Genomic DNA, 22,811 nt, shown 5'->3' with positions numbered 1-22,811 from the left:
ACACAGACCCACAAAGAAACAAATCCAATTTTGATAAACTCCCATATCTATTGTGTGAAATACCAGTATGCCATCACAGCAGCAAGATGTGTGACCTGTTGCCACTAGAAAAGGGCAACCAGTGAAGAACCAACACCATTGTAAATACAACCCATATTTATGTTTATTTATTTTCCCTTGTGTACTTTAACTATTTGCACATCGTTACAACACTGTGTATAGCCATAATATGACATTTGAAATGTTCCTTTGGAACTTTTGTGAGTAATGTTTACTGTTCATTTTTTGTCTTTCACTTTTGTTTATTATCTATTTCACTTGCTTTGGCAATGTAAACATTTGTTTCCCATGCCAACAAAGCCCTTTGAATTGAATTGAGAGGGCGGGAGAGAGAGAGAGAGAGAAAGGAGGGAGATATGCAGGGGTGGGATAATGTCAATCCCTTACAAAAATGTACTATGGTAGTACAATGAAAAAAAATACCATGGTACTATCATGTTTTTTTGGTCACTACCATGGCACAAAAATACCATGGTACTAGTGCAAATACCATGGTATTTTTCTGCCATGGTAGTGTCCAAAAAAAAAATGTTTTCATTGTACTAGCTACCATGGTACAAAAATGAACCATGCAGTGTAAAAAATAAAAAATAAAAACATGTTATTTGTACTAGCAGCATGAAGTGAAAGCATGGTAGTTGTTTTTTGGTAGTTGGTCTGTGTCCCACCGTTTTTCGGGTAAGACAGTTAAGAACAAATTCTTATTTACAATGACAGCCTACACCGGACAATGCTGGGCCAATTGTGCGCCGCCCTATGGGACTCCCAATGACAGCCGGTTGTGATACAGCCTGGAATCGAACCAGGGAGTCTGTAGTAACGCCTCAAGCACTGAGATGCAGTGCCTTAGACCACTGCGCCACTCGGGAGCCCAGGATTGACTGTTTGGAGTGTTTATCTGACTGGATAAACAACAATAATAATGATGTCTTTGAAAATCATGTACTTTTTACTCCATACATTTTCCCTGACACCCAAAAGTACTCTTACAGTTTAAATGCTTAACAGGACAAGAAAATGGTTCAATTCACACACTTATCAAGAGGATATCCCTGGTCAGGTCATCCCTACTGCCTCTGATGTTGTGGACTCACTAAACGCAAATTCATTTGTAAATTATGTCTGAGTGTTGGAGTGTGCCCTTGACTATCCGTAAATTAAAAAAACAAGAAACTTGTGCTGTTTGGATTGCCTAATAGAAGTAATTTGAAATGATTTCTACTTTTACTTTTGATACTTAAGAATATTTTTGCAATTACATTTAAGTATATTAAAAACCAAATACTTTTACTCAAGTAGTATTTTACTGGGTGACTTTCACTTTTACTTGAGTCGGTTTCTATTAATGTATCTTTACTTTTACTCAAGTATGAAAATGTTGTACTGTTTCCACCACTGCCTGTTGGAGACACCTGGTCTAGGGTGTCTGGGATGATGGGAGGTGTGAGCCATAACCAGCCTTTCAAAGCACTTGATGATTACAGATGCTAGAAACAAGCATTTCGCTGCACCTGCTTTAACATCAACGTATCTGTGTACGAGATCAATACATTTGATTTGGATTTGATTGGTTGTGGCAAAAATGTATGTACAAAATTATCCCCACCCTTATAGATGGGTTAGCTGACAACGTCACGAAAACGATGCGCAAGCTTCAATGGGGCAGAAGTCCGTGAGTTGTTGTAATTCTGGATGGCCAGACAGCTACCAACAATGACAAGAAACTGCCATGTCGGGAATCTTAAGTGACTCGTTTCAGCTAGTTTAATCTTGTTCTTGGCTTGCACCATGTCTTGTTGAGGTGTTTTGACTGATTTCGTGTGAATGCTAAAATTCGCTTGCTAGCTAACCACTATAACGATATATTTGAGAGAAAGTGCTCATTGTGCAAATGTATTTATGTTTCCAGTAAACATTGGAGACGAAATGTAGTCAACATGTCAACAATCTAAGCCAACCACGTCCGCTTTGCCCAATTTAGAGTTGGACATAATTTGAGGAACATTTGTTTGTGGAACATTTGTTCCGTGTCTGTTTCCAGTCGGTAACATTATTATCCTAGTGTGCATCTCTGAAACTAGCTAGCTAGTAGCCGCTAAACATGGCTACAGTTCTCCCACCCAGACCTTGCGATAGCAACCCTGTGACCCCGGGAGCGCAGTCTATAAAGGTAAACTTGGCAAATATATCTTAACACAATATACACATTGCTGGCCATATACATACTAATAATGTGTTGAAGACAACATGCTAAGGTGCGCGCTAACGAAAACACATCAACCTCAAACTCCTTTGTTGTCATCAAACCTACCGCCGTTTCGCTAGTTAGCTAACTTTAGAAATATTTACAAATTACAATTTAATACAGTAGTAGGCCACGTTAGTTACTAGTTTTATTCAGCGTTGTTGAACGCATGCCACTTGTTATGTAGATTATTGTTAGCTATGTTACTATATGGGGGAGATCGATGTGTTGTAAATTGTGTCGTTGTTAACTAACGTTAACGACTAGGAATACCTAGCGTTACTAGCTAGTTATCCATACCGTTAGCTAACTAACTTGCTTAGCTAGCATAGTGTCTCGCTATCTAGCTAGATACTTAACTAGCTGTTTAGTGTGCCAGTATATCATAGTTTTTGTTTACATCGTGTCTCATTAGACTTCTGTCCAAGTCCAATTATTGGTATACCGTCTGAAACAAAGCACTGCAAAAACTTGGAAAGTTTTCTTACAAGGTAGAATGTTAGATACATTTACTCGACCAGTTGTCTGTGCGGACGGTCGAAATTGGAGACAAAATATCCACAGGAGGGCCTCCCGAGCGGTCTAAGGCACTGCAGTGCTTGAGGCGTCACTATAGCCCTGAGTTCGATTCCAGGCTGCAGCCTGTCACAGCCGACCATGACTGGGAGACCCATGAGGTGGAGCACAATTGGCCCAGCGTCATCCGGGTTAGGGGAGGGTTTGACCGGCCGGGATTTCCTTGTCCCATCGCGCTCTAGCGACTCCTTGTGGCAGGCTCGGGCGCCTGCAAGCTGAAATCGGTAGCCAGTTGGACGGTGTTTCCTCCGACACATTGGTGCGGCTTGCTTCCGGGTTAAGCGAGCAGTGTGTCAAGAAGCAGTGCGGCTTGGCAGGGTTGTGTTTCGGAGGATGCATGACTCTCGACCTTCACCTCTCCCGAGTCTGTAGGAGAGTTGCAGCGATGGGACAAGACTGACTACCAATTGGATATCATGACAATTGGGGAGAAAGGGGGTAAAAGTAAATAAAAAAAAATTAAAAAACATCCACAGGAAAGTATTATTTACTTGACTTTTTAGAGCGCTGGTACTGCTATTAAAGTCTATCACCTGGCACATGCGCAAAACCATGTAAACACCTGCAAGACTTGGGATAGTATGAATGCATCGCAAGCATATTCTTCCGTCTTGTGCACCTGCCTTGGGTCATGACCAAACAAATTCTTGATTGCCACACAGAGACCTGCGTTTGGAAGTCAGTTTAATAATTATTTACTGTGGATATTTTGTCTTAAATTACAACCAGTTGAAGGACCAACCCCATGGACAATCGTCAGATTAAGTTAACATTTGATTCAACATTCGTGACAGACAAGGGACGTTCTATGTAAATGTACGCGGCTATGCGGTACAGACAATGGAGGGCATCACTACAATTGGGACTAGGCCTACCTCAAGGCTAGCCACAGGAGGTTGGTGGCACCTTAATTGGGGAGGACGGGCTTGTGGAAATGGCTGGAGTGGAATAAGTGGAATGGTATCAAATACACCGAACATGTTCATGCCATTCCATTTGCTCCGTTCCAGACATTATTATGAGCCGTCCTCCCCTCAGCAGCCTCCACTGGCTAGCCCAATAATGGACTTAATGAGACTAATGTTACTTCTTATAGTCCAAGGACCTTACGTGTTCTGCTTCGAGGCGAATTGGCTTTGTCAGGCACAATTGATAAAACTCCATCTAAATGTGAATGTATTCTCAATTGCGGTACAGTCCTATAAACATAAAGCCCTTTACTTTCATATCACATCAAAATAATTTCACAAATGCAAAATATACACTTACTGTTAAGTAGTTTCAACACAGTTGCAGCCAACAGTATTTTTCAGTGACCAGGTTTGTGGTATCAGTCTTCCGTTTACACACAGGTGTTTGGAGACGCAGATGGCTAATTAGAACAGCTAGTGGTATCAGTCTTCCATCGGTTTTCTGTAAACAAGCGCTGCAACATGGAAATATGGCAATGTGGGAACCCTAACCCTATAAAGATGTGTAGTAGGGATGTGACAAATTTACAATTTTTCTTAACTTTTAAAACGGCCCTTTTCTATATCGGGTTTTCGTTAAAACGATAGAACGTTTCATAAAATTCCATGCACATTCACAGTGCAGCTGCGCTACTGCCAGCAACGGGTTGGGTCTCACGGTGCGTCCTTTTCAGATGGTTAAGCATTGCACCTGTACTACCATTACTGTACCTCAATTCCACCTCGCAAAGTTTGCATTTCCTTCTCATGTACCTTCTCAAAGTATTGCCATACAGGACTTTGCTGCTATCGCTTGCCTTTCTCTGCCATTTTTCCAACTGTTAACGACGTAGTCATGGAGCGTCGACTCCAAAATAATTGATTCCTCCTTGCACGTCGACTCCCATTTCTGAGTGTCAAGATTAGATTCGTAAGGAATCGACTCTTAAGATGCAGTATTTTTGGAACGGAGGAGACTGATTTAGTTGCCAAGACTGAACACACACAAAGAGAAAGAGCACGGGTGTAATCATTAGTCGAAACAGTTGCAAAACTTTTTGCAACTAAAAGGAGAGTTTCTATTGGACAATAGCAGGAAGGTCTCTCCCTCCCCGTTTCATTCTGTTTGCTTTCGCTTAAGATACATTTTGCAACAGAATCTGTGTAATGAATATGCCCCAGGCAAGCCAGCGCGAGGGAGAGCGAGGAGGGGGCAGGCAGAAAAAAGCGTGGTGCGCATATGTCTTGGTAATCTATCTTGCATGCCTTGCAAATTCACCAAAGTAGCCTAAAATTCTATTTAAATTACACAACTTTCCCCGGCCTTTATAGCCTATTGTCTAGTTAGGCTTTAACACGGAAAATAATATGTTTTGTGGTAACTGCACTGCCATAAACATTTCGTGGGGAAACGTTTAGGATTTTTCTTAACGTTAAGGACCACAAGTTTTGACGTTTAAACGTTCACACCCCTAGTGTGTGGTAATTTAACCTTTAAAAAATATATATATATTTATCGCTGATAAGAAAGATCTGTTCCTGCTGTTTCCAAAACCATACCGCAAGAGATGCGTGTTAATGTTTAGAACAAGCGTCGGGGCTCTTGACAAAACTCCCCTGGCCAGAAGATACTATCGTCAATAGATGCTAAAGGGACAGTGCCTTCAGAAAGTATTCATACCCCTTGACTTATTCCACATTTTGTTGTGTTACAGCCTGAATTCAAAATGGATTAAATCTATTTTTTTCTCTCACCTATCTACACAGAATACCCCATAATGACAAAGAGAAAACATGTTTTGTGATATTTTACATACAGTTGAAGTTGGAAGTTTACATACACTTAGGTTGGAGTCATTAAAAGTCGTTTTTCAACTACTCCACAAATTTCTTGTTAACAAACTATAAGTTTGGCAAGTCGGTTAGGACATCTACTTTGTGCATGACACAACAATTGTTTACAGACAGATTATTTCACTTATAATTCACTGTATCACAATTCCAGTGGGCCAGAAGTTTACATACACTATGTTGACTGTGCCTTTAAACAGCTTGGAAAATTCAGGAAAATTATGTCATGGCTTTAGAAGCTTCTGATAGGCTAATTGACGTCATTTGAGTCAATTGGAGGTGTACCTGTGGATGTATTTCAAGGCCTACCTTCAAACTCAGTGCCTCTTTGCTTAACATCATGGGAAAATCAAAATAAATCAGCCAAGACCTCAGAAAAGAAATTGTGGACCTCCACAAGTCTGGTTCATCCTTGGGAGCAATTTCCAAACGCCTGAAGGTACCACGTTCATCTGTACAAACAATAGTACGCAAGTATAAACACCATGGGACCACACAGCCGTCAATACCGCTCAGGAAGGAGACGCATTCTGTCTCCTAGAGATTAACGTACTTTGGTGTGAAAAGTGCAAATCAATCCCAGAACAACAGCAGAGGACCTTGTGAAGATGCTGGAGAAAACGGGTACAAAAGTATCTATATCCACAGTAAAACGAGTCCTATATCGACATAACCTGAAAGGCCGCTCAACAAGGAAGAAGCCACTGCTCCAAAACCGCCATAAAAAAACCAGACTACGGTTTGCAACTGCACATGGGGACAAAGATTGTACTTTTTGGAGAAATGTCCTCTGGTCTGATTAAACAAAAATATAACTGTTTGTCCATAATGACCATCGTTATGTTTGGAGGAAAAAGGGGGTATTGCAAGCCGAAGAACACCATCCCAACCGTGAAGCACGGGGGTGGCAGCATCATGCTGTGGGGGTGCTTTGCTGCAGGAGGGACTGGTGCACTTCACAAAATAGATGGCATCATGAGGAAGGAAAATTATGTGTATATATTGAAGCAACATCTCAAGACATCAGTCAGGATGTTAATGCTTGGTCGCAAATGGGTCTTCCAAATGGACAATGACCCCAAGCATACTTCCGAAGTTGTGGCAAAATGGTTTAAGGACAACAAAGTCAAGGTATTGGAGTGGCCATCCAAAGCCCTGACCTCAATCCTATAGAACATTTGTGGGCAGAACTGAAAAAGTGTGTGCGAGCAAGGAGGCCTACAAACCTGACTCAGTTACACAAGCTCTGTCAGGAGGAATGGGCCAAAATTCACCCAACTTATTGTGTGAAGCTTATGGAAGGCTACCCGAAACGTTTGACCCAAGTTAAACAATTTAAAGGCAATGTTACCAAATACTAATTGAGTGTACATTTTTACTAGGATTAAATGTCAGAAATGGTGAAAAACAGAGTTTAAATGTATTTGGCTAAGGTGTATGTAAACTTCCGACTTCAACTGTAAGTATTCACGTCTGAGTCAATACATGTTAAAATCACCTTTGGCAGCGATTACAGCTGTGAGTCTTTCTGGGTAAGTCTAAGAGCTTTGCAGTTTGCACATCTGGATTGTACAATATTTGCACATTATTCCTTTTAAAATTCTTCAAGCTCTGTCAATTGGTTGTTGATCATTGCTAGACAGCCATTTTCAAGTCTTGCCATAGATTTTCAAGCTGATTTTTAAGTCAAAACTGTAGCTAGGCCACTCAGGAACATTCAATGTCGTCTTGGTAAGCAACTCCAGTGTATATTTAGCCTTATGTTTTAGGTTATTGTCCTGCTGAAAGGTTAATTTGGCTCCAAGTGTATGTTGGAAAACAGGCTGAACCAGGTTTTCCTCTAGGATATTGCCTGTGCTTAGTTCTATTACGTTTATTTTTATCCTAAAAAACTGCTTAGCCCTTGCTGATGACAAGCATACCGATAACATGATGCAGCCACCACCATGCTTGAAAATATAACATTTTGTATTCAGTACATGAAGTTAATTTCTTTGCCATATTTTTCGCAGTTTTACTTTAGTGCCTTATTGCAAGCAGGATGCATGTTTTGGAATATTGCTATTCTGTACAGGCTTCCTTCTTTTCACTCTGTCATTTAGGTTAGTATTGTGGAGAAACTACAATGTTATTGATCCATCCTCAGTTTTCTCCTATCATAACCATTAAACTCTGTTTTAAAGTCACCATTGGCCTCATGTTGAAATCCCTGTGCGGTTTCCTTCCTCTTTGGCAACTGAGTTTGGACGCCTGTATCTTTGTAGTGTCTAGGTGTATTGATACACCATCCAAAGTGTAATTCATAACTTCACCATGCTCAAAGGGATATTCAATGTCTGCTTTATTTAAATGTACCCATCTACCAATAGGTGCCCTTCTTTGCGAGGCATTGGAAAACCTCCCTGGTCTTTGTGGTTGAATCTGTGTTTGAAATTCACTGCTCGACTGAGGGACCTTACAGATAATTGTATGTGTGGAGTACAAAGATGAGGTAGTCATTAAAAAAATTATGTTAAACACTATTATTGCACACAGAGTGAGTCCATGCAACTTATGTGACTTGTTAAGGATATTTTTTACTCCTGAACGTATTAAGGCTTGGTATAACAAAGGCGTTGAATACTTATTGACTCAAGATTTTTCAGCGTTTCATTTTTAATTCATTTGAACACATTTCTTAAAACAATTCCACTTCGATATTATGGGGAATTATGTGTGTAGGCCAATAACACAACATCCACCTGGCTACCCCTTCCCCGGCCACCAGCTCTGCACCCTCCGCTGCAACTTGCCCATGCCCCCCCCCCCCTTCTCCTTCACCCAAATTCAGATAGCTCATGTCCTGAAAGAGCTGCTAAATCTGGACCCCTACAAATCAGCTGGCCTAGACAATCTGGACCCTTTCTTTCTAAAATTAGCTGCCGAAATTGTTGCAACCCCTGTTACTAGCCTGTTCAACCTCTCTTTCGTATCGTCTGAGATCCCCAAAGATTGGAAAGCTGCCGCGGTCATCCTCCTCTTCAAAGGGGGTGACACTCTAGATCCAAACTGTTACAGACCTATATCCATCCTGCCCTGCCTTTCGAAAGTAGTTGAAAGCCTAGTTAACAAACAGATCACCGACCATTTCGAATCCCACCGTACCTTCTCCGCTATGCAATCTGGTTTCTGAGCTGGTCATGGGTGCACCTCAGCCACGCTCAAGGTCCTAAACAATATAATAACCGCGATCGATAAAAGACAGTCCTGTGCAGCCGTCTTCATCGACCTGGCTTTTGACTCTGTCAATCTCCGCATTCTTATTGGCAGACTAAATAGCCTTGGTTTCTCAAATGACTGCCTCGCCTGGTTCACCAACTACTTCTCAGATTGAGTTCAATGTGTCAAATCGGAGGGCCTGTTGTCTGGACCTCTGGCAGTCTCTATGGGGGTGCCACAGGGTTCAATTCTCGGGCCGACTCTATTCTCTGTGTATATCAATGACGTCGCTCTTGCTGCTGGTGACTCTCAGATCCACCTCTACGCAGACGACACCATTTTGTATACATCTGGCCCTTCATTGGACACTGTGTTAACAAACCTACAAACAAGCTTCAATGCCATACAACACTCCTTCCGTGGCCTCCAACTGCTCTTAAACGCTAGTAAAACTAAATGCATGCTCTTCAATCGAACGCTGCTTGCACCCGCCCGCCCGACTAGAATCACCACTCTCGGCGGGTCTGACTTAGAATATGTGGACAACTACAAATACCTAGGTGTCTGGTTAGACCGTAAACTCTCCTTCCAGACTCACATTAAGCATCTCCAATCCAAAGTTAAATCTAGAATCGGCTTCCTATTTCGCAACAAAGCCTCCTTCACTCATGCTGCCAAACATGCCCTCGTAAAACTGACTATCCTACCGATCCTTGACTTCGGCGATGTCATTTACAAAATACACTACTCAGCAAATTGGATGTAGTCTATCACAGTGCCATCCGTTTTGTCACCAAAGCCCCATATACAGTGGGGGAAAAAAGTATTTAGTCAGCCACCAATTGTGCAAGTTCTCCCTCTTAAAAAGATGAGAGAGGCCTGTAATTTTCATCATAGGTACACGTCAACTATGACGGACAAAATGAGGAAAAAAATCCAGAAAATCACATTGTAGGATTTTTAATGAATGTATTTGCTAATTATGGTGGAAAATAAGTATTTGGTCAATAACAAAAGTTTCTCAATACTTTGTTATATACCCTTTGTTGGCAATGACACAGGTCAAACGTTTTCTGTAAGTCTTCACAAGGTTTTCACACACTGTTGCTGGTATTTTTGCCCATTCCTCCATGCAGATCTCCTCTAGAGCAGTGATGTTTTGGGGCTGTCGCTGGGCAACACGGACTTTCAACTCCCTCCAAAGATTTTCTATGGGGTTGAGATCTGGAGACTCCAGGACCTTGAAATGCTTCTTACGAAGCCACTCCTTCGTTGCCCGGGCGGTGTGTTTGGGATCATTGTCATGCTGAAAGACCCAGCCACGTTTCATCTTCAATGCCCTTGCTGATGGAAGGAGGTTTTCACTCAAAATCTCACGATACATGGCCCCATTCATTCTTTCCTTTACACGGATCAGTCGTCCTGGTCCCTTTGCAGAAAAACAGCCCCAAAGTATGATGTTTTCACTCCCATGCTTCACAGTAGGTATGGTGTTCTTTGGATGCAACTCAGCATTCTTTGTCCTCCAAACACGACGAGTTGAGTTTTTACCAAAAAGTTATATTTTGGTTTCATCTGACCATATGACATTCTCCCAATCCTCTTCTGGATGCACTCTAGCAAACTTCAGACGGGCCTGGACATGTACTGGCTTAAGCAGGGGGACACGTCTAGCACTGCAGGATTTGAGTCCCTGGCGGCGTAGTGTGTTACTGATGGTAGGCTTTGTTACTTTGGTCCCAGCTCTCTGCAGGTCATTCACTAGGTCCCCCCGTGTGGTTCTGGGATTTTTGCTCACCGTTCTTGTGATCATTTTGACCCCACGGGGTGAGATCTTGCGTGGAGCCCCAGATCGAGGGAGATTATCAGTGGTATTGTATGTCTTCCATTTCCTAATAATTGCTCCCACAGTTGATTTCTTCAAACCAAGCTACTTACCTATTGCAGATTCAGTCTTCCCAGCCTGGTGCAGGTCTACAATTTTGTTTCTGGTGTCCTTTGACAGCTCTTTGGTCTTGGCCATAGTGGAGTTTGGAGTGTGACTGTTTGAGGTTGTGGACAGGTGTCTTTTATACTGATAACAAGTTCAAACAGGTGCCATTAATACAGGTAACGAGTGGAGGACAGAGGAGCCTCTTAAAGAAGAAGTTACAGGTCTGTGAGAGCCAGAAATCTTGCTTGTTTGTAGGTGACCAAATACTTATTTTCCACCATAATTTGCAAATAAATTCATTAAAAATCCTACAATGTGATTTTCTGGATTTTCTTTTCTCAATTTGTCTGTCATAGTTGACGTGTACCTATGATGAAAATGACAGGCCTCTCTCATCTTTTTAAGTGGGAGAACTTGCACAATTGGTGGCTGACTAAATACTTTTTTTCCCCACTGTACTACCCACCATTGTGACCTGTACACTCTCGTTGGCTGGCCCTCACTACATATTCGTCGCCAAACCCACTGGCTCCAGGTAATCTATAAATCACTTCTAGGCAAATCCCCGCCTTATCTTAGCTCATTGGTCACTATAGCAACACCCACCCGTAGTATGTGTTCCAGCAGGTATATCTCACTGGTCATCCCCAAAGCCAACACCTCCTTTGGCCGCCATTCCTTCCAGTTCTCTGCTGCCAATTACTGGAACGAACTGCAAAAATCTCTGAAGCTGGAGACACTTATCTCCCTCACTAACTTTAAGCATCAGTTGTCAGAGCAGCTTACCGATCACTGCACCTGTACACAGCCCATCTGTAATCCTATTTATGGCCTTACCTCCATAACTTACTACATTTGCACACACTGTATATAGATTTTCTATTGTGTTATTGACTGTACGTTTTGTTTTTGTTTATTCCATATGGAACTCTGTGTTGTTTTTATCGCACTGCTTTGCTTTATCTTGGCCAGGTCGCAGTTGTAAATGAGAACTTGTTCTCAACTGGCTTACCTGGTTAAATAAAGGTGAAAAAAACAACAACTCATTTAATCCATTTAAAATTCAGGCTGTAACACAACAAAATGTGGAGAAATTCAAGGGGTTTGAATACCTTCTGAAGGCACTATAGTTGGCATCTATGAATGTGTTACCTCTAGGCTTGCTATTTACATAAAAAAAAAAAAAAAACATTTTAGTAATTTAGCAGACGCTCTTATCCAGAGCGACTTACAGTAGGTTGTGAGGCCGGTTGGATGTACTGCCAAATGTTCTAAAACTACTTATGGTAGAGAAATTAACATTAAATTATTTGGCAATAGCTCTGGTGGACATTCCTGCAGTCAGCATGCCAATTGCACATTCCCTCAACTTGAGACATACTGTACGTGGCATTGTGTTGTGACAAAACTGCACATTTTAGAGTGGGCTTTTGTCCCCAGCACAAGGTGCACCTGTGTAAAGATCATGATGTTTAATCAGTGCCTTGATATGCCAGACCTGTCAGGTAGATGGATTATCCTGGTAAAGGAGAAATGCTCACTAACAGGGATGTAAACAAATTTGTGCACAACATTTGAGAGAAATAAGCTTTTTGTGTGTAATGAACATTTCTGGGATCTTTTATTTCAGCTCATGAAACATGAGACCATTTTACATGTTGCATTTACATTTTTGTTCAGTGTAGGAAATTAACTCACCCCTTGAGATCTGAAAACATCCAACAAACTTTTATTCTGTAGAGAACTATTAACTTTAACAAGTAATACTTAAGGTGTTTTGTATATCCTAACTGTATTTTTAGGATGACATTGAGGAAGTGTCCAATGATGGCAGTCAAGCTCCAAAAAGGCGGCGCATGGGTTCAGGCGACAGTTCCAGAAGTTGCGACACCTCCAGTCAGGAACTTGGGTATGTGGTAAGGTCGTATCTGAAGGCGTAGATAGACATATTTGCATCACTACTTCCTAATAGAACACGCCCAATCCCCAATACAAACACTTAGGCTGTTTTTTCACAGGCAGCCCAATTCTGATATTTATTTTCACTAATTGGTCTTTTGACCAATCACATCAGATCTTTTCACATAGATCTTTTTCAGAGCTGATCTGATTGGTCAAAATACCAATTAGTGAAAGAAATATCAGAATTGGACTGGTCTAAACGCAGCCTACGTGTCTAACATAGGCTTAAGACTTTACTCTGCTCTTAACCTTTCAGTCATACGTGCGTTTCCCCAGGGTCACATACTTCTCAGCAGAAAATCTGACCGAGTACAGGTGGCCCTCAGATGGCAGTGGGGAGTACTATATGTTGCAAGAACAAGTCAGTGAATATCTGGGAGTGACTTCATTCAAGCGAAAATATCCAGGTAATGTGGCTTAACGTTTGGCATATATGCTGTAGGATCATTGTGTGTCAATTTGATGATTAGGCTAATAGGATATAACGAGTCTATCGGTATGCTATACTGATGTTAAACTGGTCACTCTCTGGCTAACCATGCTTTATCTTAATAATATATGCCATTTAGCAGACGCTTTTATCCAAAGCAACTTAGTCATGCGTGTATACATTTATACACCCACTACACTGGCGTTACAAGCTCGATGTTCAACCAACTGAGCTACAAAGGACCATCAAAGGAAATAAACCTTCAGGCTTTGTTTATATCGTCAATTTTTTTATATATGTAATGTTGTCTCTGGTTGGAGCAGCCTACTACTTTTAATTATCCAATAAATTCAATAAATTATTCTTTTAGATTTGGAAAGGAGAGACCTCTCCCACAAGGAGAAGCTATATCTGAGGGAGCAAAATGTCATCACCGAGACACAGTGCACCTTGGGTGAGAACTTAGAAACATGGAGTTGTTGCGTAATCAGGAAGAGCTTGGGCCAAAGCCATCCCAATAGTTGTTTTGGGGAATTAGGCCACTCCTTACAGTGGGGAAAAAAAGTATTTAGTCAGCCACCAATTGTGCAAATTCTCCCACTTAAAAAGATGAGAGAGGCCTGTAATTTTCATCATAGGTACATGGCAACTATGACAGACAAAATGAGGGAAAAAAATCCAGAAAATCACATTGTAGGATTTTCAATGAATTTATTTGCAAATGATGGTGGAAAATAAGTATTTGGTCATTAACAAAAGTTTCTCAATACTTTGTTATATACCCTTTGTTGGCAATGACACAGGTCAAACGTTTTCTGTAAGTCTTCACAAGGTTTTCACACACTGTTGCTGGTATTTTGGCCCATTCCTCCATGCAGATCTCCTCTAGAGCAGTGATGTTTTGGGGCTGTCGCTGGGCAACACGGACTTTCAACTCCCTCCAAAGATTTTCTATGGGGTTGAGATCTGGAGACTGGCTAGGCCACTCCAGGACCTTGAAATGCTTCTTACGAAGCCACTCCTTCGTTGCCCGGGCGGTGTGTTTGGGATCATTGTCATGCTGAAAGACCCAGCCACGTTTCATCTTCAATGCCCTTGCTGATGGAAGGAGGTTTTCACTCAAAATCTCACGATACATGGCCCCATTCATTCTTTCCTTTACACGGATCAGTCGTCCTGGTCCCTTTGCAGAAAAACAGCCCCAAAGCATGATGTTTCCACCCCCATGCTTCACAGTAGGTATGGTGTTCTTTGGATGCAACTCAGCATTCTTTGTCCTCCAAACACGACGAGTTGAGTTTTTACCAAAAAGTTATATTTTGGTTTCATTTGACCATATGACATTCTCCCAATCCTCTTCTGGATCATCCAAATGCACTCTAGCAAACTTCAGACGGGCCTGGACATGTACTGGCTTAAGCAGGGGGACACGTCTGGCACTGCAGGATTTGAGTCCCTGGTGGCGTAGTGTGTTACTGATGGTAGGCTTTGTTACTTTGGTCCCAGGTCTCTGCAGGTCATTCACTAGGTCCCCCCGTGTGGTTCTGGGATTTTTGCTCACCGTTCTTGTGATCATCTTGACCCCACAGGGTGAGATCTTGCGTGGAACCCCAGATCGAGGGAGATTATCAGTGGTCTTGTATGTCTTCCATTTCCTAATAATTGCTCCCACAGTTGATTTCTTCAAACCAAGCTGCTTACCTATTGCAGATTCAGTCTTCCCTGCCTGGTGCAGGTCTACAATTTTGTTTCTGGTGTCCTTTGACAGCTCTTTGGTCTTGGCCATAGTGGAGTTTGGATTGTGACTGTTTGAGGTTGTGGACAGGTGTCTTTTTATACTGATAACAAGTTCAAACAGGTGCCATTAATACAGGTAACGAGCGGAGGACAGAGAAGCCTCTTAAAGAAGAAGTTACAGGTCTGTGAGAGCCAGAAATCTTGCTTGTTTGTAGGTGACCAAATACTTATTTTCCACCATAATTGCAAATAAATTCATTAAAAATCCTACAATGTGATTTTCTGGATTTTTTTTCTCAATTTGTCTGTCATAGTTGACGTGTACCTATGATGAAAATTACAGGCCTCTCTCATCTTTTTAAGTGGGAGAACTTGCACAATTGGTGGCTGACTAAATACTTTTTTTCCCCCACTGTACCTTGAAACTGTATACATTAAGTAATTGTGAATCTCTTTTTCCAGGCTTGACTGCTTTACGAAGTGATGAAGTAATTGATTTGATGATCAAGGAGTACCCGGGCAAGCATGCTGAGTATTCTGTCATCCTCCAAGAGAGGGAGCGCCAGAGGATAGCAAAAGAGTACTCTGTAAGTACTCTCAGTTCAGAGCGTATCACTAATGTTAGTATGCTCTGCAACATTGACACATTTTAGTTGACTCAAAGTTACAGTTTCGTCTTTGCTTATTTTTTTTTTTTTATACACTGCTCAAAAAAATAAAGGGAACACTAAAATAACACATCCTAGATCTGAATGAATGAAATAATCTTATTAAATACTTTTTTCTTTACATAGTTGAATGTGCTGACAACAAAATCACACAAAAAGTATCAATGGAAATCAAATTTATCAACCCATGGAGGTCTGGATTTGGAGTCACCCTCAAAATTAAAGTGGAAAACCACACTACAGGCTGATCCAACTTTGATGTAATGTCCTTAAAACAAGTCAAAATGAGGCTCAGTAGTGTGTGTGGCCCCCACGTGCCTGTATGACCTCCCTACAACGCCTGGGCATGCTCCTGATGAGGTGGCGGATGGTCTCCTGAGGGATCTCCTCCCAGACCTGGACTAAAGCATCCGCCAACTCCTGGACAGTCTGTGGTGCAACGTGGCGTTGGTGGATGGAGCGAGACATGATGTCCCAGATGTGCTCAAAACCGGTCATGCTGGAGGATGTTGCAGGCAGCAGAACGTTCTCCACGGCGTCTCCAGACTCTGTCACGTCTGTCACATGTGCTCAGTGTGAACCTGCTTTCATCTGTGAAGAGCACAGGGCGCCAGTGGCGAATTTGCCAATCTTGGTGTTCTCTGGCAAATGCCAAACGTCCTGCACGGTGTTGGGCTGTAAGCACAACCCACACCTGTGGACGTCGGGCCCTCATACCACCCTCATGGAGTCTGTTTCTGACCGTTTGAGCAGACACATGTACATTTGTAGCCTGCTGGAGGTCATTTTGCAGGGCTCTGGCAGTGCTCCTCCTGCTCCTCCTTGCACAAAGGCGGAGGTAGCAGTCCTGCTGCTGGGTTTTTGCCCTCCTACGGCCTCCTCCACGTCTCCTGATGTACTGGCCTGTCTCCTGGTAGCGCCTCCATGCTCTGGACACTACGCTGACAGACACAGCAAACCTTCTTGCCACAGCTCGCATTGATGTGCCATCCTGGATGAGCTGCACTACCTGAGCCACTTGTGTGGGTTGTAGACTCCGTCTCATGCTACCACTAGAGTGAAAGCACCGCCAGCATTCAAAAGTGACCAAAACATCAGCCAGGAAGCATAGGAACTGAGAAGTGGTCTGTGGTCACCACCTGCAAAACCAGTCCTTTATTGCGGGTGTCTTGCTAATTGCCTATCATTTCCACCTGTTGTCTATTCCGTTTGCACAACAGCATGTGAAATTTTGTGTCAATCAGTGTTGCTTCCTAAGTTGACAGTTTGATTTCACAGAAGTGTGATTGACTTGGAGTTACATTGTGTTGTTTAAGTGTTCCCTTTATTTTTTGAGCAGTGTAGCTTTGGTGTGGATGATAAATGGGAGTGTAAATGCATGTTACAACAGTCTTTGACTTGACTTGAGTTTGACATGATTATTCAATATGTTGTGGTGGTAACATTTTTATTTTTTTAATATCTCCTAGAAAATGCAGCAACAAAACCATCAGAAGGTTGAAGCCAGTAAAGTGCCAGAGTACATAAAGAAAGCTGCCAAGAAAGCTGCTGAGTTCAACAGTAACTTCAACAGGGAAAGGATGGAAGAGAGAAGGGCATATTTTGACCTTCAGACACATGTACGTTAATACCTTAAATATACACATATAGGCTTAGTAGTCATACATATTTTGTATGTGTTTATAAGAACTCACACTTGTTCATGTTTGAGGAGATACAGTATATCAGTACATTGATAAACTGTATTACTTATTTATGTGGATATGAACGTGTAATTGAAGTAAGTTTCAACTAACTTTCTAACAGATTATCCAAGTACCCCAAGGGAGGTATAAAGTCCTTCCCCCAGAGAGAACCAAGACTGGACCCTATCCAGTGGCCCTCATCCCTGGGCAGTTCCAGGACTATTACAAAAGGTACGGTTCACTAACCAAAAAACTAGTCTTCATGAATGAGGTCCTGACCTCTAAAGATGTTTGAATAGCTGATAAATTGATGTTCCTGTGTTTGATACAGGTACTCTCCCAACGAACTGCGCTACTTGCCCCTGAACACAGCCCTGTTCGAGCCCCCACTGGACCCGGAGCTGCCTGCCCTGGACAGCGATGGGGATTCGGATGACGCAGATGAAAACAAGGGAGAAGAGGGCAAGAAAAATTCAGTAAGGAACTGGATTCTGGAAATGTTTTTACACACTTCACTTGATTTCAGAGCTAGAGATGCAATGACAATGAAATGCCTAGAGATGCTTTGTAAGTTGACTTCTATGTAAACTCCTTGGCAGCTTGCTTGAATAGTAAGAACTGAATTGTGTTTACAGGACAGCTCATCTGGAAACACTTCAGATGGGGACAGTCAGCACAGTGGAGTGCAGTCAAAGGGCAAGGCCAAGGACAGGACTGCCACCCCGGCTAAAGATGCCACCCCACGCCCCAACCAACACAAATCTGTCCCTGGGTACAAGGTAGAAGAAAAAAGCCCCTGACTTTCTCCAACAGCACTTCTCTTCCCTTTCCCCTACTCTGCCACCTCTTCCAGCTTCTTCAGCACTTTCAGTAGAGAGACCCTCCTTTGTCCCCACCCCGATTTCTGGCCCTGTCACTCCTAACAGACACATTAACACTCCACCAGTTGGAAATAATTCTCTCTTGTGGCAGCACTCTGCCTTCCCTCTTCCAATTGGTCCAGTTTGGTTGTGAACCGACCCTATGGTTAAAGAGACATTCCGGATCTTTGGCGACTACTTAAGTATTTTTTAAACCTCCCGCTTTGGGCTGGATGTGTCAATGTGTAGTTCATACATGCATAATCTATGAGAAAAATTACTGTCTTACCTCAATTGGCCACAAAATCCCTAGTTTGAAAGCAACTGTTTTCTGGAAGCTGTTTTGCCATTTTGAGCACTGCAGGCTTGACCCACGTGGGTCAGCCCCCTAGCAATTAGAGTTCCAGCCAATCTGCTTCAGCCCCTTGCCATTTTGAGTGACAGCTAGCAAGATGCACATTGACGAGTTGCACAGTGAAAGAAGAAGGCTGTCCTAGCCCAGCCCAGCGTTATCCAATGAGGTTGCAGGATGGGCCCAACGGCTCAGTGACACAGCAGAGAGAGAGAGAGAGAGCAATGACGTACTGCACATGTAAGCAGTTTTAGGGGACCCGCTCTGGCTCTTGAGCGTTACTTTCAGAACTACTGGCTAAAAAGTGCAAATCTTCCGGAAAGTCTCTTTAAAACAGTGATGGTTCCATACCAACCGTATGGTTAATACACTGATGGTGCCATATCAACCATATGGTTAAAACACTGATGGTTCCATATCAGACTTTATGAGCAATAACATTTTGGAGTAGTTCTGTCACATCTGGGACTTGTTCTTCACTGCACTTTTGATTGGTCTTAAAGACTTATACATGTTTTATCCTATTCTTTGAATGTCTTAATATACCTCTTTTCTGTGTACTTAGCAACAGGCTAATTAAGACGAGAGCAGTTACAGTATATTTGGCTGCTAGATTCATTGTTTTTAAACAACATATTTCTTATGATAGACTTTATAAGATGCATACATTTTATTTAGTAGTAGCACTAAAATTACGTTAATACTTGAGTGTTTGAAAGTTTTATAATTCAAGTTATATCTGTGTATATTAGTATGCTTTTAAACCAGTATTCTTGTGCCGTTATTCTATAACGGTTGTTTGATATTACCTTACAGACTGTTCTTTGTTTATTATGAGACTGGAGAACACAATGTCAGTGTGCCAGAGGCCTGTTAATACACATTCTATATGTTGGCTTTTTTACTTTCGGTTGCCTCTGAAATGTATTGTTGTGTTAAGTTTAAATTATTGATTAGTGGCATTTCCGGGATCAACATGATCTACCTTCTGTCAATCTGGCAATTTACTCTCATCTGTTTTACTGCAAGGGCAACATGGCAGATTAATACAATTTAGTTTGCCAAAAACGACAGCAAGAGCAGTAAGCACAAATATACATAGTTTGTCATGGTATGACTAGTATTACTACACCACAAACACCATATCATACATCAGGATTTGATCATTGGTCATTGATGGATGTGGAGAGCTCATAACTTTCCACAGGGATGGAGTTGTCTGTTACGTTTCCAATCAGCATGTTTCCGAAGGGAATTAGAATTATTTATTTGAGTGCACACCACACTTTTAAACCAAACTTTGTAAAACTTTTATCTACTTACCCTCCATTTATTTTTAGTATGTAATGCATCATAGATGTGTTCGGAATGTAACTATAACTTTCCAATATCGGTGCTCATTGAATTTAAGACTGAAGCCGATACGGATACAATACTTGCAGAATAATTTACCCAACCTATTATTGTCGCCATAGAGAACATGGCCTTAAAGTTTACTTTATTATAATTTTAATGTAAGGTAGAGTTCAGGAACTGTACAAGAAATTGATTATTTTCAGAATCATAATGGTATAAATTGCTTGTGTTGGCACTACACTGCAGGGGTAGCCATCTGAAGTCTAACAGAAAATATGTAACCCTTTCTTTCTTCTTGTTTTGCACCAGTCAAATGAAACATTTCAGGATGGCAACACCAAACAGGTTGACATTTTTAAAATAGATATTTCCATGAACACACAGCCTACTTCATACTCATTGGCTGTATTCTCCCAATTGCTTGCACACATTCCCAATATTTGTGCAGACTGTGCACCTAAGTAGGTACAGTTTATGTTGATCCTTCAAAGCTCAATTTGTTCCTGACTTGTATACGTCTCTCTCTTAGAATTTCATGTGTCTTACGTGTTTGATTTGAGTGCAATGGCATAAAGTTGTCCCTTTGATTGTCATACCTTCCTTTGGCTAAATCTTTGTTCTCCTAGTTTAGCTGGCACCCCTCTTTCTGTGATGACATCTTATATTCAATTAGCTGTATCCTTTATTAACTTAACTGTGTGTCTCAAACCTCCGGTTCGCCCTTCCACGTTTCGTTGTTTGTTTCTTAGAAAGGCTTTAACTGCTCTTATCTAATACAATACTTTTTATGTAGGAAAACGTTTGATATGTCAGTATTTAGACACAGTTAACCATTGAAATAAAGATTTCAAACAAATAGACTGTACAGAGATGTTTTGATTGTGTTAGCAGCAATCCTGTAATGAAATATCTGCAGGGAAAGAGGAGTTTTCCTCCTGTCAGAAATGACTTTGGCTAACTGCCTTTTATAAATGTGGGAAAACAATGGGTGGAAACACCTCGGTCTCCTCAGGAGGGACATTCAAGTGTTTAACCTGCTATGAGCGGCAATGAGGGACAGCGTGGCACATCCAAATTAATCTTAAATCAACTTAACCTCTTGGGTTTTGCCTTTTGGAGTTCTTGAGATCCAATTATCGTAGTCTCCCAGTCCCCACGACTATATATAAGTGATGTCTACAAGCACATTTCTGGTCATTTTTTATGTGGGAGGTTCTCAAAATTAGACAATAGGCTATTTCTAGTCATTCTTATTTGGGGGTGTGAAATAAGAAGCACTTAACAAGATTGGATCAATTGCGAGTGAAATAAATTAATATATACATCCTATCAGGCCTTTTAGGCTTTTACACATTGTACAGTATAATGTGTGTTGCTCAGAAGCCCTTTGTCACATGGTGCACTAGGCCTTGTTGCTAAAAAATTATAGCATTGTTCTGCCCTTGCAGCCTAAGGTCATACCCAATGCTATATGTGGCATTTGCCAGAAGGGTAAGGAGTCCAACAAGAAAGGAAAGCCAGAAGCTCTCATTCACTGCTCACAGTGCAAGAACAGTGGTAAGTGGAACTTCTGTTTGTTTTTTAATTAAAACTGAAACAAATCACACTAGCTTGCATTTACAACATAGCATTGTTCATAATGAACATAAAGCTTCTAAAATATGAGCAGCAGAACTTTGTTTGATTAGCCTAGTCGTGATCACAAATTGGGATTATGCGGTGTGATTTGGAGTAGTGCTGTGGTGCGATTGATGCTCTGTGTGTGTGTGTGTGTGTCCCAGGTCACCCATCGTGCCTGGATATGAGTGAGGAGCTGATGGGCCTGATTAAGACCTACCCGTGGCAGTGCATGGAGTGTAAGACATGCACGGTGTGTGAGCAGCCCCACCACGAGGAGGAGATGATGTTCTGTGACAAGTGTGACCGGGGCTTTCACACCTTTTGCGTGGGCCTGGACTCTATCCCTCTAGGTGAGCTCTCTCTCTGGGGCTTTTGTAAATACTTTAAGGATGCATCATTCCTTCTTTCCTTGGTGAAATCTTTGTGATGGAATCATTGCTTACTCCTATCAATATGTGTGTTAGATCAGTGATTACTTCATGGAAGGAAGGGTGGGTGTGTTTAAAAAATATATATATCTGTCTTGCTGTTGCACTCTCGCTCTCTCATTTTATCTAATGTAGTCTCATATGGAGTTTTGAGGTGATTGAATTTAGCTGGGTTTATGTGAAAACAGCAGTATTAATTTGCTTAGCCAACTGAGCTACTTGTCGGCTTGTGGTGAATAATGCTAAATTGGAAATCTGTTTTTAGAGTTTTCCAAGACTGTGCAGTCAAGGAGGGTTGTTTGTTACCTCAATTTGCTATAATTAGTGTAGCTGCACATTAAACATCAAAGTTCATGTTTGGAATGTGGTCAAAGTGATTTATAAGTGTTGAAATCAAATGTTATAAATAGCTGGTTTTTGTCTAGATGCCTTTTAGTCTGAAGGATCCCACAATGCAGTCTATTTTTTAGCCTTTGGTTTCATGTGGATGTACTGTGATATGTAACATCATTGTTTTTTTCTCCTCAGGTTGCTGGGTTTGTGAGTGTTGCAACAAGGAGTTCTCAACGCCCAAGAAAAAAGGAGGAATAAAAACACCCAAGAAGTCAAAATCTGCACAATAATAGAATGTGATTACAGACAATGATCAAATCAACAAGCTAATCCTCAATTCTAAAGATAGTTTTTGATAGTTTTTGTACTTTTGATTGTTAAGATTAAGTTTGGTAATCCTGTATATATGGATTTGCTTTGCCTCAATTGGATTTGAAATGTAATTGCCATTGAAGTAAAGATTTTTGCCAGTAAAAGCTTTTTTTTAATAACCCATGACTGCCCTGATGTTTCATTAAAGCACAGATTATGTCCCTAAAATTCCCTTCCTGCCAGTGTCCCCCAATA

At 41.5% G+C, this 22,811-nt stretch overlaps 1 protein-coding gene across 2 annotated transcripts; it reads left to right on the top strand.

The window, feature by feature from the left end:
• The first annotated feature begins 1,744 nt into the window (after positions 1-1,744).
• Positions 1,745-22,735, top strand: phf10 (PHD finger protein 10). Of its 2 annotated transcripts, XM_041858957.2 has the most exons (12): positions 1,746-2,230; positions 12,616-12,722; positions 13,052-13,182; positions 13,576-13,659; positions 15,405-15,529; positions 17,080-17,229; positions 17,417-17,526; positions 17,627-17,771; positions 17,931-18,074; positions 21,312-21,420; positions 21,645-21,833; positions 22,440-22,735. In XM_041858957.2, exons 1-12 carry the CDS (start codon positions 2,162-2,164, stop codon positions 22,532-22,534), a joined length of 1,458 nt encoding a protein of 485 aa, XP_041714891.2. In that variant the 5' UTR covers positions 1,746-2,161; the 3' UTR covers positions 22,535-22,735. The 2 variants fall into 2 exon arrangements, with proteins under 2 accessions (XP_041714892.2, XP_041714891.2); XM_041858958.2 differs by lacking the exon at positions 13,576-13,659 and having other exon boundaries at positions 1,745-2,230.
• Positions 22,736-22,811: the final 76 nt, after the last annotated feature.

The sequence above is a fragment of the Coregonus clupeaformis genome, chromosome 31 (assembly GCF_020615455.1).
Source record: "Coregonus clupeaformis isolate EN_2021a chromosome 31, ASM2061545v1, whole genome shotgun sequence".
NCBI classification, from domain to species: domain Eukaryota; kingdom Metazoa; phylum Chordata; class Actinopteri; order Salmoniformes; family Salmonidae; genus Coregonus; species Coregonus clupeaformis.
Note: the sequence above shows the minus strand (reverse complement) of the source record. Positions and strands in the feature narration are given on the sequence as shown.

Excerpts from the sequence above, each read along its gene's own strand:
- phf10 (XM_041858957.2), top strand. The coding sequence starts at position 2,162 with ATGGCTACAGTTCTCCCACCCAGACCTTGCGATAGCAACCCTGTGACC. Across the intron at positions 13,660-15,404 it reads CGAGACACAGTGCACCTTGG|GCTTGACTGCTTTACGAAGT; the intron begins GTGAGAACTTAG and ends CTCTTTTTCCAG. Across the intron at positions 17,527-17,626 it reads TTCCAGGACTATTACAAAAG|GTACTCTCCCAACGAACTGC; the intron begins GTACGGTTCACT and ends TGTTTGATACAG.